The 19,078-nt window shown below is 49.8% G+C and overlaps 1 protein-coding gene across 1 annotated transcript in view; it reads left to right on the top strand.

Moving 5' to 3' along the window:
• Positions 1-19,078, top strand: part of LOC311136983 (SH3 and multiple ankyrin repeat domains protein 3-like) — a gene marked incomplete at both ends in the record, with an annotated part of 327,765 nt that overhangs the window by 64,142 nt on the left and 244,545 nt on the right. The window contains 1 exon segment of the mRNA XM_084171316.1: positions 16,704-16,907. Coding sequence (XP_084027442.1) covers positions 16,704-16,907 — 204 coding nt within the window.

Below are 19,078 nucleotides of genomic sequence, written 5' to 3'. Positions count from 1 at the left end.
GGAGGATGGGAGCGGAGGTGAACCTCACCTTGAGGGTACTGAAGGCTTTGTCGGCTGCTGGGGTCCAGGTGAAGGGTTGCTTGGTGCTGGTTAGAGCAGTGAGAGGGGCAGCAACGGTACTGTAGTTCCGGATAAACTTTCTATAGAAGTTAGCAAACCCCAGAAACTGTTGCAGCTTCTTTCTGTTCTCCGGAACTGGCCATGAAGTGACTGCTGATACTTTGGCAGGATCCATTTGGATACTTCCCTCTGCCACTATGTACCCCAGGAAGGCCACTGTCTTGACGTGAAACTCACATTTCTCTGCCTTGGCGTAGAGGGAATTCTCCAGAAGACGATGAAGGACTTGCTGGACATGGCGGGTGTGTTCAGACAGGTTTCTGGAGTAGATTAAGATGTCATCCAGGTAAACGAAGACAAACTTGTTTAACATGTCCCGCAGTACATCATTCACTAGAGCCTGGAACACAGCAGGAGCATTGGTGAGGCCAAAAGGCATAACCAGATACTCGTAGTGGCCTGTTGGTGTATTGAATGCGGTTTTCCATTCATCTCCCTCCCGGATCCGCACTAGGTGGTAAGCGTTTCTGAGATCCAACTTGGTAAAAACAGTGGCTCCCTGGAGCAACTCAAAAGCAGAGGTGAGCAGAGGCAGAGGGTAACGGTTCTTCACTGTGATGTCGTTGAGTCCCCTGTAGTCGATGCAGGGGCGAAGAGATCCGTCCTTCTTCCCCACAAAGAAGAAGCCAGCACCAGCAGGAGATGAAGATGAACGGATTAATCCTGCGGACAGAGAGCCATTGATGTAGTCCTCCATGGACTTTCTTTCAGGAGCAGACAACGAATAAAGACGACCCTTTGGAGGGGCTGTTCCAGGGAGGAGGTCGATGGCACAGTCGTACGGTCGGTGAGGGGGCAGAGATGTGGCTCTTGCTTTGTTAAACACCTCTCTGAGACCATGGTAGCATTCTGGGACATTGGAGAGGTCAGGAGCGGAGTTAGTAGGTACTGGCCGAGGGGGTAGTGCGGCAGCAAGCAGGCAGGTTCGGTGGCAGTCCTCTCCCCACTCCCTGATCACCCCGGTCACCCAGTCGAGCTGAGGGTTGTGCCGGCGGAGCCATGGGTAACCCAGGATGAGGGGTTGGCCTGGAGAGGGGAGCAGGTGAAACTGGATAGTTTCTTGATGGTTTCCGGACAGACCCATCGAGACCGGGGCCGTGACATGAGTGACCGATCCGAGTAAGTGTCCGTCCAGTGCCCGGGCAGGAATAGGAGGTGTCAAACGGAGGTTCTCCAGTCCCAGTTGGCGTGCCAGCTTGATGTCCATTATGTTGGCTTCGGCGCCAGAATCCACCAGAGCAGCCAGGGTGTGAGTTGAGTCAGAGAGGCGGAGGTGAACTTGCAGCAGGGGTTTGCGGTCGGAGGACTGGATGGTCATTGAACTCAACCGGACTCCCCCTATGCCCGGTGAGCTTCGGCCCTTTAAAGGGCAGGTTACCACACGATGTCCATCACCTCCACAATAGAGGCAGAGGTTTGAGGTGAAGCGTCGCTGGCGCTCTGCAGGAGTGAGAGAGGCTCGCCCAATCTCCATAGGCTCGGACTGATCAAGCTGACCTGGGTGAGTGGCAGTAGATGACAGGAGCCCAGTCGGATCTCTCCGAATGCCGGTAGTAGGTGGACCTTGGCGCCCCCTCTCACGACGACGGGTCTGTATCCTTCTGTCGATCCTGACAGTCAGTGCGATGGCTTCATCAAGAGTGGAAGGCAGTTCATGGGAGACCAACTCGTCCTTGATATAGTCAGCCAAACTATGGAAGAACGCGTCCACCAACGATGGTGTGTTCCAAGAACTTCGTCTAGCCAGGGTTCGGAAGTCGATGGAATGGTCTGCGACTGTACGTCTGCCTTGTCGAATACTGAACAGTTCACGAGACGCCTCTGCGGTTGGTGAATCCAGGTCAAACACCTTCAGCATCTCCTCAGCAAACAGGTCGAAGGTTGCACATGCGGGGGTTTGACGTTCGAACTCTGCTGTTCCCCAGAGTCGAGCTCGGCCCGTCAGGTGAGTGATGGCATACCCAACTTTGGCCCCCTCCGTGGCGAAGGTCCTTGGCTGCAAGGAGAACTGAAGTCGGCAGCTAGTCAGGAATGGCCGGACCTGGGTTGAATCGCCGTTGAACCGCTCGGGGTTACCAATCTTGGGTTCCGGAGCAGCGGCTGCAATGACCGGGGCAGGTAACTCGGGGGCAGGGCTGGTGGGCAGACTGGCTGGGGTCAGGTTGGTGAGGAGTTGAATGATCATGGCGAGTTGTTGTTGCTGCTGCTGGAACTGCTGCTCATGCTCATCGGTTTCCATGTCGGGGAAAGTGTGCGCTGAGTCCATAATGGTCAGATCGTACTGTCACGGTTCAGACAGACGACCAGAGGACCACAATTGCGTCACACCAGAAAGTTTATTAAACTTAAGGGAAAAGGGAAGTAGGGAGTGAATGAAGGCTCCAGGGGTAACAGGGATCCCGTCCAATGTGCTGGGTCTGTGCCCCCCCCAGTGGCAGCGATGCGTCCTATGAAGCCGGTGGTGGGTGGTCCAGAAGTCCTGGGGGGGGGGAGACACAGACACAACAGGGCGGAATGAAACAAGGCAGCAGTACAGTTCAAGGGAAATCCAAAATACGTAGTAGCAAGGCAGAAGGCTGGTCAGAGTTACCGGGATTGAAGAGGAGTCAGGAGTCGTAATGGCAGAAGTAGGTCTGGATCTCCTGGGGCAGACGAGTATCCAAAAATCAGGCAGGTCCGGGGTCACAAAACCAGGGTGAGCCAGAAGCGCGAGCAAACAGGTTCCGGGTGTGAGCTTTGCAGACGATCTGACACCGGAGAGCTGAAAGACAGGGCCTTAAATACTGGGAGAGGTAGTGGGTAATGCAGCGCAGCTGGCAGAGTAATTAGAGCAGAGCAGAGCAGGGACAGGTGGAGCTAGTTAGGCTGAGTAGAGAGAGTGGTGAGCAGAGTGGAAGAAAATAAGGTGGTAACCCGGTGGAGTGAGAGGCTCATGACAAAAGCAAACCGATTTAGTGCCTGATGAGAGAAAGTGAAAGTCACCTGGGTTCTCCCATCAGAGAATACACATGCCCTCGCTATTTCTATTTCTCTCTCTCTCTCTCTCTGGAACACATACCTGTTTACTGAAGTAGAGACATTCTGTCTGAGAAGGAGAAGAGTAATCTCGGTTAACCCAGAACTAAAGTCTCACGTTATTGGTCAGCTGGTCGATTAAGTTCTGGGTCCATACGTGTTAAGAGAAGAGATGAAGAGATGCTAGAATGAGGAGTGGAACCGGAACCGGAACCGGAACCGCAATGAGGAGCTCCACCCACTTTCTTTGCAAGTTACAGGCTTAGGGGTGATATCAGATGGCTATTCTGTTCTATTGCGTTTCACCGTTTTATTCATTCTCTTCTCATCTCATTTTTAATGGACTCTACTTATCTTACTAATTCTATTCGATCATATGGTCACAGGGCTCAGGGCTGCCCCCTTTGGAATATTGTGGTTCACAGTTCGTAGGAACCATGTTTCTCAGCAATGTATTCTCTCTCTCTCTGTCTGTCTGTTTCTTTCTTTCTTTCCTCCTAATTTTATTTTAACTTCTGTGTTCTGTCTGCGTCTCTCTCTTCATCTTTGCATTTCAGACCATCTTTGTTGTAGGGAAAGTCACCCGGAAAAGTCACTTTGGTCAGGTATTGTTTCAAAATTTTATTATTCTAAGGATAGCAGGTTATAGGTTCAGTTTAGTTATTGTCCTTAAACGTTTGATTGGAGGAGAGTGAAGGAGGGCAGAAAACCATTGTGGAATTTATTGCAGACTGAATGCATCTGTAGACAATGGCATTGGACAAAATAGACTGTACAAAACCTGTCTGAATCAACTAGGCCCTACAGCCAAGAGGGCAATTCCATGGAAATGGAATTGTGCTGAGATTCAATTTTTTTTAATGTATGCCAAATCAAAACCATTGATTTCAAAGTTTAATAAACTCTATGCACAATGACTAATTTTAACAATTTACACAGAACATTTTACAAATATACAGTTACTGGAAGGACTGTGCAGATGCAAAGTTTGGTAACAGAATTTAGGTCAAATCTTCCTCAGTTCGTGTCCATGTAACTCTGTTAAATATCTGCTCCAAATTAAGATTCAACGATGTCTGCAGAAAGAATGGGATGTCAGCTATGACATGACACATTGACTTTGAAAAATATATTTTGGTTATTTAACCACAGTAATTGAAGTGGATTTACACCCGGTAACGGAATTGCGGTAAGGGATTTTCATCATGGGTCCCTGATCCGTATTACACATAAATGCATAATTATGGATATGAATGTCATTCTCTTCATGGGGATGTATCCTAGATAGGTACCCAAATAAATAAATATGCAATATCCTCCTTTGCATATTTGGGTGTTATTCTACACACTGGCTATTATTTTAATGAGCTCTGCCCCCAAACAAGACCAAATTTAGTTGGTCCGGACCGGACTAAATCTGATAGATTTTTATGTTTCTCAAGTTTGGACATCAAAGAACAGCACAGTAGAGCTCAGTACATTACATTACAGTACAGTACAGTACAGCACAGAACAGTAGAGTAGAGTTCAGTGCAGTACAGTACAGTACAGTACAGTAGAGTACAGTAAAGTAGAGTTTAGTTCAGTACACTAGATTAAAGTACAGTACAGTACAATACAGTACATTATAGTGTACTCAACTCTAGTGTGCTCTACTGTGTACTGTACTGTACTGTACTGTACTGAACTACTCTACTTTTCTTTACTGTACTGTACAGTGCTCTACTGTACTGTGCTGTCCAAACTTGTGAACCCACCAGTGGTTTGTGACTATTATGATTTCCCATTGTAGTCAATTCAAATAAAGAAATTCCGTTTAAGATTTTTCGGGAGAATCTGTTACCAATTTGTTAACGGAATTTCGAGTTTTAATCACTTAATAATTAATGAACAAATTTGCTATCAGTAAACTTCTTACTTCTGTAAACTGTCATTATCCGCATTCTTCATTAAAGATACGTGTTTTTTTTTGGTAAAGGAATTTCAAGGCACAAGGCAATGTTTCTTAAACTTACAGAAGACCGAACCAAGTGTTGATATTAGTTGGCGGGGGTCTTTACTTCAACATTATTGATGTATTTTTAATACCTTTTAAGAGTTTTTCTGGTAGATGTTTTCTAAGACCCCCATCAAAGCCTTTGCTTATTCCTAATTTTTATGATGGAAAATGTTTGGAAAATGTATATATGCCTTCATATAAAATTAAATTGACTCTTAGCTTTAATTTGAAACCCAATTGGACATGCTTCTTTGAACTTCACATGTTGGTGCTCATGGGTCCTTTTACATGGAAATGACCAAGATCATTTAAAGAATATGTTAGATTGTATAGTTTTCAGGGTGAGATGCTATAGCAGAACTACTTTGAACAATATATTAAAACAGTGATTTTATTTAAGCCGAAAAACAATGTCATTGGTAGAATATGTACAAAATACTAATTGACAGGTATAGTGTTAGTTACAAACATTAATGCTAATTCGTCTTATAAAAAATCGGACAAAATATCTTTCTCATAAACTTGCTCCAAGATCACCTTCACTCTCCTCTTTCCTTCGTTCTCCTCTCTTCGTCACGCTTCCTCACTCTTCTCTCTCTTCTTCCACTCCATTCCTCTGATGCTTCACGAGTAAAGCAGGGCTGCACAGCTTCTTCTCAAACTGAGCGAGGAAAATCTGTGTGAGGTTCCACATATGGTATGAGTGGCTAAACAATGCTCTCCCTCCTGTAGTGAGTACTTGTAGTAAGAACCCAGGTCCTCTTTGGTCAAGATGGTGATGCAGAGAAAGAAGCTAATCTCAGTCAACTTCAGCTTGGTGTATGAAAGACTCTCAAACTGAAACCATTTAACTGTCATATTGTCACCACCTCTTGCTCCCGGACATGTCAGGTCTATTGTCTCTCCTATGAAAAACTATATGTCAATCGGATGAAACCGCCTATAGAGAGGAGGTCAGTGACCTGGCAGTGTGGTGTCAGGACAACAACCTCTCCCTCAATGTCAGCAAGACAAAGGAGGTGATCGTGGACTACAGGAAACGGAGAGCCGAGCAAGCCCCCATCCACATCGACGGGGCTGTAGTGGAGCGGGTCGAGAGCTTCAAGTTCTTCATTGTCCACATCACTAAGGAATTAACATGTTCCACATACACCAACATACTGTAGTCATGAGAAAGGAACGACAATGCCTCTTCCCCCTCAAGAGGCTGAAAAGATTTGGCATGGGCCCTCAGATCCTCAAAAAGTTATACAGCTGCACTATTGAGAGCATCTTGACTGGCTGCATCACCGTTTGGCATGGCAACTGCTTGGCATTCGATGGCACGGCGCTACAGAGGGTAGGGCATACGGCCCAGTACATCCAGGACCTCTATACCAGATGGTGTCAGAGGAAGGCCCTAAATATTGTCAAAGACTCCAGCCACCCAAGTCATATACTGTTCTCTCTGCAACCACACGGCAAGCAGTACTGATGCACCAAGTCTGGAACCAACAGGCCCTGAACAGCTTCTACCCCCAAGCCATAAGACTACTAAATTGTTAACCAATAGCTACCCGGACTATCTGCATTGGCCCTCTTCGCACTCAATTTTTTGACTCATCACGTACTGTACGTTGCTGCTACTGTTTATTATCTATCCTGTTGTCTAGTCACTTTACCTCTACCTATTTTTACATATCTACCTCAATTACCTTGTACCCCTGCACATCGACTCGGTACTGGTACCCTGTGTATATAGCCAAGTTATTGTTAGTCATTGTATATTTATTCCTTGTGTTATAATTTTTTTTTCTATATATCTTTCCCAGCAAACCAAAAACTGTCCAGTCATGCAGATGATTATAGAATGTTTGTATAATAAAGAACGTTCCTAGAACACATTTAATCTGTTCTTTAAATACTTATATGAGAACGCTGTTTATTGACTACAGCTCAGCGTTCAACACCATTGTCCCCTCCAAGCTCGTCACCAAGCTTAGGACTCTGGGTCTGAACACCTCCCTCTGCACCTGGATCCTGGACTTTCTGACCAACCCCAGGTGGTGAGGGTAGGCAACAACACCTCAGCCACATTGACCCATAACACAGGGGCCCCACATGGGTGTGTACTTAGTCCCTTCCTGTACTCCTTGTTCACCCACAACTGTGTGGCCACGCACGACTCCAACACCATTATCAAGTTTGCTGATGACACGACGGTGGTAGGCCTGAACACCGGCGACGTTGAGTCAGCCTACAGGGATGAGGTCAGTGACCTGGCAGTGTGGTGCCGGAGCAACAACCTCTCCCTCAATGTCAGCAAGTCCAAGGAGCTGATCGTGGACTTTAGGAAATTGGGGGAGGCACGCTCCCATCCACATCAACGGGGCGGCGGTGGAGCAGGTAGACCGCTTCAAGTTCCTCGGTGTCCAGATCACTAAAGACTTAAAATGGTCCAAGCACACATGCACAGTCGTGAAGAAGGCGCGACAGTGCCTCTTCCCCCTCAGGAGGTTGAAAAAGTTACTTACTTACTTTATTGTGTATTTCATATTTCATATTCTTATTTCTTGTGTGTTTTGTGTGTGGAATATATTGTTATTGATTATTGCATTGTTGGTTTTTGAGTTTGCAAGAAAGGCATTTCACTGTACTTGTGCATGTGACATTAAAACTTGAAACTTGAAATGTTCCCTGATTGTTTCATTAGGTTGTTGTCAGAATGGTGTGTGTGTGGAATCAAACGCAGGAACCAGGATGACGTTAAACACTTTAGTAAATCCAAGAATAGGACAAAATAGCCTCCCCAACCGGGTGGCGCACAATTACGCACTGAAACACTGTGCGGAAAACAAGAAAGAAGCGCACGCAGTGCAAACTCTCGAAAAATACAACCACGAGAGACTGATACGGCTGACACAGGCTGACACAAAACAATAACGCATAACACCTGACCCAAACACAAGCAACTAAATAGGGAAAACAATTAAGACCCAAATAAGGGACAGGTGTTAAGAACAGACAAAACCAAACGAACATGAAACATAGAACGGTGACAGCTAGTACTCCGGAGACGACGACCGCCGAAGCCTGCCCGAACAAGGAAGAGGAGCAGCCTCGGCTGAAACCGTGACAGTACCCCCCCCTTGACGCGCGGCTCCAGCCGTGCGCCGACCCGGAGCTCGGGGACGACCCGGACGACGCGGAGCAGGGCGCGCAGGATGACCCCGATGGAAATCGGTCAGTAGGGACTGGTCTAATACGTCCCTCCTTGGCACCCAGCACCGCTCCTCCGGGCCGTACCCCTCCCACTCCACGAGATATTGAAGACCCCCCATCCGGCGTCTAGAGTCCAGGATGGACCTCACGGTGTACGCCGGAGCCCCCTCGATGTCCAACGGGGGCGGAGGAGTCTCCTCAATCTCAAAGTCCTGGAGTGGACCAGCTACCACCGGCCTGAGGAGAGACACATGGAACGAGGGGTTAATATTTTTGTAATCAACAGGTAGTTCTAACCTATAACTCACCTCGTTCAATCTCCTCAGGACTTTAAATGGCCCCACAAACCGCCGACCCAGCTTCCGGCAGGGCAGGCGGAGGGGCAGGTTTCTGGTTGAGAGCCAGACTCGATCTCCAGGTGCGTACACTGGCCCCTCACTGCGGTGTAGGTCGGCGCTCGTCTTCTGTCGACGTATGGCACGCTGCAGATGGACGTGTGCAGCGTCCCACGTCTCCTCCGAGCGCCGCACCCACTCATCCACAGCGGGGGCCTCGATCTGGCTCTCATGCCATGGTGCCAGAACCGGCTGGTACCCTAACACACACTGAAAAGGGGTTAGTTGGGTGGAGGAGTGGCGAAGAGAGTTCTGTGCCATCTCGGCCCAGGGCACATATCTCGCCCACTCCTCCGGCCGGCCCTGACAGTATGACCTCAGAAACCTACCCACATCCTGGTTGACACGTTCAACCTGCCCATTACTCTCCGGGTGGTACCCCGAGGTAAGGCTTACCGAAACCCCCAACCATTCCATAAATGCTCTCCACACTCTAGAGGTGAACTGGGGGCCTCGGTCAGACACTATATCCTCGGGTACCCCGTAATGCCGGAAGACATGGGTGAACAGAGCCTCAGCGGTCTGTAGGGCAGTGGGTAGACCCGGCATGGGAAGGAGACGACAGGCCTTAGAGAACCGATCCACAACGACCAGGATGGTAGTATTCCCCTGTGAGGGGGGAAGGTCGGTAACAAAATCCACCGAGAGGTGGGACCAGGGTCGTTGTGGAATAGGCAGGGGTTGTAACTTACCCCTGGGCAAATGTCTGGGCGCCTTACACTGGGCACACACCGAACAGGAGGAGACATAAATCCTCACATCCCTAGCTAACGTTGGCCACCAGTACTTCGTGCTAAGGCAGTGCACTGTCCGGCCGATACCCGGATGGCCAGAGGAGGGGGACGTATGAGCCCAACAAATGAGGCGATCGCGTACCTCGAGCGGAACGTACGTCCGACCCACAGGACACTGTGGAGGACTCGGGTCGGTGCGTAACGCCCGCTCGATCTCACCATCAACCTCCCACACCACCGGAGCAACCAGACAAGACTCCGGTAGTATGGGCGTGGACTCAACTGACCTCTCCTCTGCGTCATACCGCCGAGACAGCGCATCTGCCTTCCCGTTCTGGGACCCAGGGATGTATGTGATCTTAAACACAAACCGGGCTAGAAACATAGTCCAGCGAGCCTGGCGAGGATTCAGTCTCCTAGCTGCCCGGATGTACTCCAGGTTACGATGGTCAGTTAGAATGAGGAAAGGGTGTTGAGCCCCCTCGAGCCAATGCCGCCACACCTTTAGGGCCTGTACCACGGCTAACAGCTCCCTGTCTCCTACGTCGTAATTCCGTTCCGCCGGACTGAGCTTCTTAGAGTAGAACGCACAGGGACGGAGTTTAGGTGGAGTGCCAGAACGCTGGGAAAGAACGGCCCCTATCCCGGCCTCTGACGCGTCCACCTCTACTTGGAACGGTAAAGAGGGATCCGGATGCGCCAACACCGGCGCCGAGGTAAACAGGTCCTTCAGTCTCCCAAATGCCCTGTCCGCCTCAGCTGACCACCGCAAGCGCACCGGACCCCCCTTTAACAGAGACGTTATGGGAGCTGCCACCTGTCCAAAACCCCGGATAAACCTCCGGTAATAATTCGCAAAACCCAAGAACCGTTGCACCTCCTTCACAGTGGTTGGGGTCTGCCAATTACGCACAGCTGTCACCCGGTCTACCTCCATCTTCACCCCTGACGCAGATAACTGGTAACCCAAAAAGGAGACCGACCTCTGGAAAAACATACATTTCTCTGCCTTGACATATAGGTCATGCTCCAACAGCCTCCTCAATACTCGGCGCACCAGGGCTACATGCTCAGCACGGGTAGGACTATACACCAGAATGTCGTCGATGTACACAACTACTCCCTGTCCCTGCATGTCCCGGAAAATCTCATCGACGAAGGATTGGAAGACTGAGGGAGCATTCATCAACCCATATGGCATGACTAGATACTCGTAGTGTCCGGAAGTCGTGCTAAACGCTGTCTTCCATTCATCGCCCTTTCGAATGCGCACCAAGTTATATGCGCTCCTAAGATCCAATTTTGTAAAGAACTGCGCACCGTGTAGTGACTCCGTCATAGTCGCAATCAGAGGAAGTGGATAGCTGTACTTCACTGTGATCTGATTGAGACCGCGGTAATCAATACACGGGCGCAGACCTCCATCCTTTTTCTTCACAAAAAAGAAACTAGAGGAAGCGGGTGAAGTAGAGGCCCGTATGTATCCCTGTCTAAGAGACTCAGAAATGTACGTCTCCATAGCCTTTCTCTCCTCTTGAGACAAGGGATACACATGGCTCCGCGGGAGAGCTGCTCCTGACTGGAGATCTATCGCACAATCCCCCTGTCTATGAGGCGGCAGCTGCGCTGCCCTAGTCTTACTGAACACCAGTGCCAAGTCCTCATACTCGGGGGGAATCTGCAGTGCTGGCATTACATTCGGACTCTCCACCGAGGTCGCCCCTATGGAAACACCCAGACACCGCCCCTCACATTGAGCAGACCACCCTTTAAGAGCTTTCTCTCGCCACCTAATAATAGGGTCATGAGTCATCAACCAGGGAAGACCCAGCACTACCGGATACGCAGGAGAGTCAATCAGATAGAGCTGGATTATCTCCTCATGCCCCTCCTGCGCCATCATCTGAAGGGGCGCTGTGACTTCCCTAATCAACCCAGACCCTAACGGACGGCTATCTAGGGCATGAACGGGAAAAGGCTTATCAACTGGAAGGAGGGGAATCCCTAACTCTATACAGAACTGGCGATCTATAAAATTCCCAGCTGCGCCTGAATCTACCAGCGCCTTATGCTGGGAACGAGGTGCAACCTGTGGGAAACAAACAGGCAAGGTTAGGTGCACGACAGAAAGCTCTGGGTAAGCAGGGCGCCTACTCACCTGGGAGGTCCCCCCAATGCGTGACCTGCCTTCTCCCTCACCAGAGGACCCACCCCAGCACCTAGCCGCGGTGTGCCCTCCACGGCCACAATTAGTGCAGGGACCGGGTCCCCTCGGGCTCCTCCTCCTGCGTTCCCTAGCGCCAGCACCACCGAGCTCCATAGGACTTGGCTCGGAGGTGCTGGAGAGTGGAATGGGCGAACCCCCCCCTCCGGGGCGCCCACGGGTGGCGAGCAGGGTATCCAGCCGGATGGCCATGTCGACAAGCTGGTCGAAAGTCAACGATGTGTCCCTGCACGCCAACTCTCGCTGGACGTCCTCCCGGAGGCTGCAGCGAAAGTGGTCGATATGGGCCCGCTCATTCCACCCTGCATCGGCCGCTAGGGTCCGAAACTCCAAGGCAAAGTCCTGGGCGCTCCTCATCCCCTGTCGGAGGTAGAATAGACGCTCCCCCGCCGCCTTCCCCTCTGGTGGATGGTCGAACACAGCACGGAAGCGGCGGGAGAACTCCGCATAGTTCGTAGTAGCGGCGTCCATTCTCCTCCACTCGGCGTTGGCCCACTCCAACGCCTTGCCGGTGAGACAGGAGATGAGGGCTGAGACGCTCTCGTGTCCCGAGGGCGCCGGGTGTACGGTGGCGAGGTAGAGCTCCACCTGTAGCAGGAACCCTTGACACCCGGCAGTGGAGCCGTCGTATGCCCTCGGGAGCGAGAGCCGAATCCCACTAGGTTCCGGAGACGAGGAAGGAGGGCTGGCCGATGGAGCTGGTTCGGCTCGGGGTGGCGTGGGCACCCCGCTGGTCTCCCATCGGTGTAGGGTATTCATAACACCTTCCAGCGCATGGCAGACCTGGTTGATGCGGTCCTCCTGACCCCGCAGACGTTCATCCATCGCAGCTGTTGGTGAGGTCGTTCCTGCTGATTCCATGTGATGCGTTATTCTGTCAGAATGGTGTGTGTGTGGAATCAAACGCAGGAACCAGGATGACGTTAAACACTTTAGTAAATCCAAGAATAGGACAAAATAGCCTCCCCAACCGGGTGGCGCACAATTACGCACTGAAACACTGTGCGGAAAACAAGAAAGAAGCGCACGCAGTGCAAACTCTCGAAAAATACAACCACGAGAGACTGATACGGCTGACACAGGCTGACACAAAACAATAACGCATAACACCTGACCCAAACACAAGCAACTAAATAGGGAAAACAATTAAGACCCAAATAAGGGACAGGTGTTAAGAACAGACAAAACCAAACGAACATGAAACATAGAACGGTGACAGCTAGTACTCCGGAGACGACGACCGCCGAAGCCTGCCCGAACAAGGAAGAGGAGCAGCCTCGGCCGAAACCGTGACAGTTGTGGGAACAGTCTGTTGAGAACATTGTAGGGACATCACAAGAGATATGTTACCAAAACACAAAAACTGTCCAGTTGTGCGGATGATTCTACAATGTTTATTTTCAAAAAACATTCACCTGATCTTACAAGAATGTTCCCAGAACACATTTAGTCTGTTCTTTAAAGGTTCCCAGAATGTTTCTTTAGGTTGTGGGAACATTGTGGGGATATGACAAGAGCTAAGTTCCCAAAACACTAAAACTGTCCACTTTTGCTTTTCAGATCATGAAAAATAAGACAGGGGGGACCATATCAAGCGTCTCAAAGTAGGAATTATATTGGGTGTTTAAAGTTGAACAGTACATTTTAACACAATATTTTATTTTTTATTTTTTACAGTTAGTCTAAATTCTGCACCCATAGAAATATGGTAATATGTGTATGATTAAATGCTGTTAAAATGTCCTATGCATTAAATAATGTGTAGCTTGTCAACATTTGAAGTGTAAAAAATATGGTTGGTTGAACCCTTTGTCTTACTAAGAAACCTTGTCTTCCAAAACGGGTTATTCAAATCAAAATGGTTCTTGGTAGAACCCTATCCCTCCACAACGAACCCCTTTGGAACTCTTTTTTCTAAGAGTGTAGCTCAGTGCTCCACAATGGGGTAACTAGAGGATATGCTTTACCAACACATACACTATGTAGGTCTCCCTTGACAAACAGGTTTTACGTTATATATAACATTTACATTTACATTTTTAGTCATTTATCAGACGCTCTTATCCAGAGCGACTTACAGGAGCAACGAATACATTTTTTAATGTTATAGTATTGTCACGGCCGTCTACGGAAGGAGTGGACCAAAGCGCAGCGTTTGTAGCGAACATGACTTTATTAAAGTTAAAGTGCACGAACGAGAAAACAATAAACAATGACGGATAGTGAAGTCCTCAGTACACAGACTGAAACATGGAACAAAAACCCACCACCCTAAGGTGAAAACTGACAGTATAAATATGGCTCCCAATCAGAGATAACGAGCCGACAGCTGACACTCGTTACCTCCGATTGGGAGTCACATGACGAGACAAGATACTACAACCAAAACCAAACACAACCAAATGAACACACCCTATACCCAACACAACCAAATGAATACACCCTGGCTCAAACTACACAGTCCCGGAGCCAGAGCGTGACAGTACCCCCCCCTAAAGGCGCGGACTCCGACCGCGCCTACACCCCAAAATAGGGGAGGGCTGGGTGGGTGTTGCTCCTCGGAGGCGGCTCCGGCTCCGGGCTTGACCACCACCCCACTTCACTCCCCCCGTAGTGCCCCCGGTCCGATCTGACCCAGCTTGCTGGATCAGGACCTCCGACGCGCACCCCTGGCTTGGCGCGTGAGGTAGGAATGGACCGGAACTGGCAGACGATACGCACCCTTTGCCTGGTGCGTGGAGCCGGAACAGGCCTCACCAGGCTGAAGACTCGCATCCCTGGCTTGGTGCGAGTAGCAGGAATGGGCTGGATCAGGCTGACGGCTCGCACCCTTGGCTTGGTGCGAGTAGCAGGGACGAGCTGAACCAGGCTGACGACTCGCACCCTTGGCTTGGTGCGAGTAGCAGGAACGGGCTGGACCAGGCCGACGACTCGTACCCCTGGCTTGGTGCGAGTAGCAGGAACGGGCTGGACCAGGCTGACGACTCGCACCCTTGGCTTGGTGCGAGTGGCAGGAACAGGCCGGACCGGGCTGGCGACGTGCACCGTAGGTTTGGTGCGAGTGGTAGGAACAGGCCGGGTCGGGCTGGCGACGCGCACCGTAGACTTGGTGCGGGTGGCAGGAACAGGCCGGACCGGGCTGGCGATGCGCACCGTAGGTTTGGTGCGAGTGGCAGGAACAGGCCGGGTCGGGCTGGCGACGCGCACCGTACACTTGGTGCGGGTGGCAGGAACAGGCCGGACCGGGCTGGCGACGCGCACCGTAGGTTTGGTGCGAGTGGCAGGAACAGGCCGGGTCGGGCTGGCGACGCGCACCGTAGACTTGGTGCGGGTGGCAGGAACAGGCCGGGCTGGGCTGGCGACGCACACCGTTGGTTTAGTGCGTGGAGCAGGAACAGGCCGGGCTGGGCTGGCGACGCTCACCGTTGGTTTAGTGCGTGGAGCAGGAACAGGCCGGGCTGGGCTGGCGACGCACACCGTTGGTTTAGTGCGTGGAGCAGGAACAGGCCGGGCTGGGCTGGCGACGCACACCGTAGGCTTTGTGCGTTGAGCAGGAACAGGCCGGGCTGGGCTGGCGACGCACCCCGTAGGCTTTGTGCGTAGAGCAGGAACAGGCCGGGCTGGGCTGACGACGCACCCCGTGGCCTTGGTGCGTGGAGTAGGAACAGGCCGGTCCGTACTGGGAACACACACCACTGGCCTTAACCGAGGATCAGGAACGGGCCGGACCGGACTGGTAACACACCTCAGTCTCTCACGCCGTGCCTCCACTACTTCCCTCCCTCTACTCGCCAATGGCTCCCGTAATCCGGTAGCCTTCTCTCCACGTCTCCCTGTGGCAGCCTCCTGCTGCCCAGCCGCCCAAGCCATGTGCCCCCCCCAAAAAACTTTTTGGGGTTGCCTCTCGTCCCTCCGACGATGGCCCTGCTGACGCCGTTGCTCCTCTCTCGCCAGGGCCTTGATCCTCCCCCAAGGTCCCTTGCCCCCGAGCATGTCCTCCCAGGACCACGATTTGCCCACCTGGGCCATCGCCAGCCTCTCGATCTCCTTACCCGGCGCTTCCTCCCATGTCCAGTCTCCTTGCTCCTGGACACGCTGCTTGGTCCTTTTTTGGTGGGTTTTTCTGTCACGGCCGTCTACGGAAGGAGTGGACCAAAGCGCAGCGTTTGTAGCGAACATGACTTTATTAAAGTTAAAGTGCACGAACGAGAAAACAATAAACAATGACGGATAGTGAAGTCCTCAGTACACAGACTGAAACATGGAACAAAAACCCACCACCCTAAGGTGAACACTGACAGTATAAATATGGCTCCCAATCAGAGATAACGAGCCGACAGCTGACACTCGTTACCTCCGATTGGGAGTCACATGACGAGACAAGATACTACAACCAAAACCAAACACAACCAAATGAACACACCCTATACCCAACACAACCAAATGAATACACCCTGGCTCAAACTACACAGTCCCGGAGCCAGAGCGTGACAAGTATGACTAGGAATAAAACCTATAAAATAAACCTCTGATCAGATGGTCACTAATGGTTCATATCCTAAATACTGTACGGCACAGCTGGCTTCAGTCCTGCTCTTGAGCCAGACACTTAACCTCAATACCTCCAGTTAACATTGAGAGCATGCACAATGTATCATGATAGGTGGGAGAGCTTGTGCCAGAGACTTCAATCTGACTTCATGCTCTTCTCTGGTCAAGGGTTTCTAACACCATCCTTGTGATTGTTCTCTATGGCAGGAAATAATTGATCAATGATTATATTATTTGATAACTGTGTGAATGATTTAGTTCATTATATTGCGTGCATACTCTCTCTCTCTCTCTCTCTCTCTCTCTCTCTCTCTCTCTCTCTCCTCTTTCCTCTATTTCGCTCTGCACTGCGATCTGTGCAGAGTGGGGTGTTGCACTGTGTTTTCATTTGTTTGGGTAAACACACACATACTGTATTATAAGCCACCCCTAACTTTCCCCTGTTCTCTCCTCTCTCCCACCAGAAATGTATGAAGTTCGATGCGGACGCTCCTATCTGGTTGTCTAAGCAGCGTATCCTGTGTACTTTGAACCACAGCCTGAAGGACGTGCTGAACTATGGCCTCTTCCAGCCAGCTTACAATGGGAAGGCTGGCAAGTTCCTGGACGAGGAGAGGCAGCTGAAGGAATACCCACTGCCTTCTGTTACACCTGTACCATACCTGGAGGTAGGCCTGCCCCCTCTCTCATTAACATACTCTGTTTCTATGTGTGTCTTATGGTGCATTTTATTTTGTGTTGTCAGTGGATGTTTTTTGGTTTGTGTGTGCGTGCGTGCATGTGTGCTTGAGTGTGTGTGTGTTGGAGTTCATGTTCTCTGTCCTGTTGCTGTCATGGTATTGCTATCATATGCCATCTCACCTGAGAGATAAAACATTAGGAGCCGGATATCACCTGTCAATCATTCAATTATCTACTCTGTTCTGTGAGTTAGATATGTGTGTGTGTGAGACTCAGCAGAGATAGTCACACTCTGACAGCAGTGTTCCCAGCTCCCAGATGTAATCTCTAACAGTTCATTGTAGCCTGTGTCGATCATGGTTCATGATTATATAAAAACACAGCCAATGTGCAGATGTGGTGTTTTTACAGTGAGTAAACGTCGAGAGAGAGAGTTCACTGGAGTGCACTCCAACCTTCTCCAGTGAATTGATTATATAATAACCATTGTTTGATTTGTTAAAAGTCAGCCTACATTGTTTGAATACAAATGTTTCATTCCTGTGGGTTTTGAAAATGTAAAATGTTGTCTTATATCCATGTGTGATGAGGTGATTTCGAAGGAGTCAGGCACAGGAGGGTAAATCATAGAATAACAGGCTTTATTCTGAAACATAGAGTTACTCAGTAATGTGTCAAAAACACTCCAGTGCGCGAAACAGGCGCACTGGAAAATACAAGGCATACAGGGAAATATCCCGGTGATACAAAATACACGGTGCTCCACCGAGCAACTCTATCCTCCACAATAAACAATCACACACAAAGTCAAGGGGGCAGAGGTAATACTTATACAGGTACTGATGAGGGGATATGAACCAGGTGTGTGTAATAAACAAGACAAAACAAATGGAATGATGATATGAGGAGCGGCAGTGGCTAGAAGGCCGGTGACGACGAACGCCGAAGCCTGCCCGAACAAGGAGAGGTGGCAGCTTCGGAGGAAGTCGTGAAACCGTGTTTCTTATCAGCAAAGTGCAATGTTTCTCCCTATAAATACAGATTGAGTGTTTTCTTCAGATGTCAAGGATGCGGCAACAGTAGGCTAGATGCTGTTGAAGCAGGTAGTTGCATCATGTTCAGGTAGCAGAATATCTGCATGTAAATCCTCGATGCAGGTAGAATAGGTCTGAAGTCAGGGTGATGATGGTTGGAGCTGGAGAAAGCCCATGGGTTTTACTGTGGCATGATGAAATTATTTTGTACAATTCCACCTTGGTGATAAAGGACAACTTCCTAATGTCTAACTGTATTCCTCATACTACCATGGGCACCATATTATTCCTAGCTTCCAAGGGCACTGTGCCTGATTAATAAGAGAGTTTTGTGGTATATACAGGTAACTGACAAAATAATAAAGTATATTGAAAGCTGATGCTTCCACACAGGTGTGCTTCCTGAGTTAATTAAGCAATTAACATCCCATCATGCTTAGGGTCATGTGGTGGGCAGGCCATTATTTTGGCTACCATGGCTATGCCCCCATTGGATGACAATGCCCCCATCCACAGGGCACAAGTAGTCACTGAATGGTTTGATAACATGGCCGTCTCAGTAACCAGATCCCAATTGAACACTTATGGGAGATTCTGAAGTAGCGCCTGAGACAGTGTGTTCCACCACCATTAACAAAAACACCAAATGACGGAATTTCTCGTGGAAGAATGGTGTTGCCTCCCTCCAATAGAGTTCCAGACACTTGTAGAATCTATGCCAAGGTGCATTGAAGCTGTTCTGGCTTGTGGTTGCCTGTACGTTTCTATAGTATAGTATGTAGCGGTGTGTCTGTGTGTACTGTATGTCAGGCAGTCATAACTGACTGGGGTTTCATTTAACTCTAAGTGAGATGCCCTGCACATTTAGAAATATCTAACAGCCCAGGGCTATGCTGTGTGCATGTAAGTGTGGTGGGTGTGTGCTCACGTGTTTGTCTGTGTGTTTGTGTGTGTGTGTGTCTGTGTTTGTCTGTGTCAGTGTTTGTCTGTGTGTGTACAGTAAGCCAAGGGCCATGGTTTATGTTATTTGTCTCTCATGAAGATCCATCCCTGCTGAAGAAAACTGCATAGACCAGTATAGGCTTGTATCCAGGCTTGTATTTTCGCTGGTGACCAGCTTTCGT

This window comes from Coregonus lavaretus, assembly GCF_964263955.1.
Source record: "Coregonus lavaretus genome assembly, chromosome: 11".
NCBI classification, from domain to species: Eukaryota; Metazoa; Chordata; class Actinopteri; order Salmoniformes; family Salmonidae; genus Coregonus; species Coregonus lavaretus.
The sequence above is the reverse complement of the archived record's forward strand: the minus strand, read 5'-3'. Positions and strand labels throughout refer to the sequence as shown.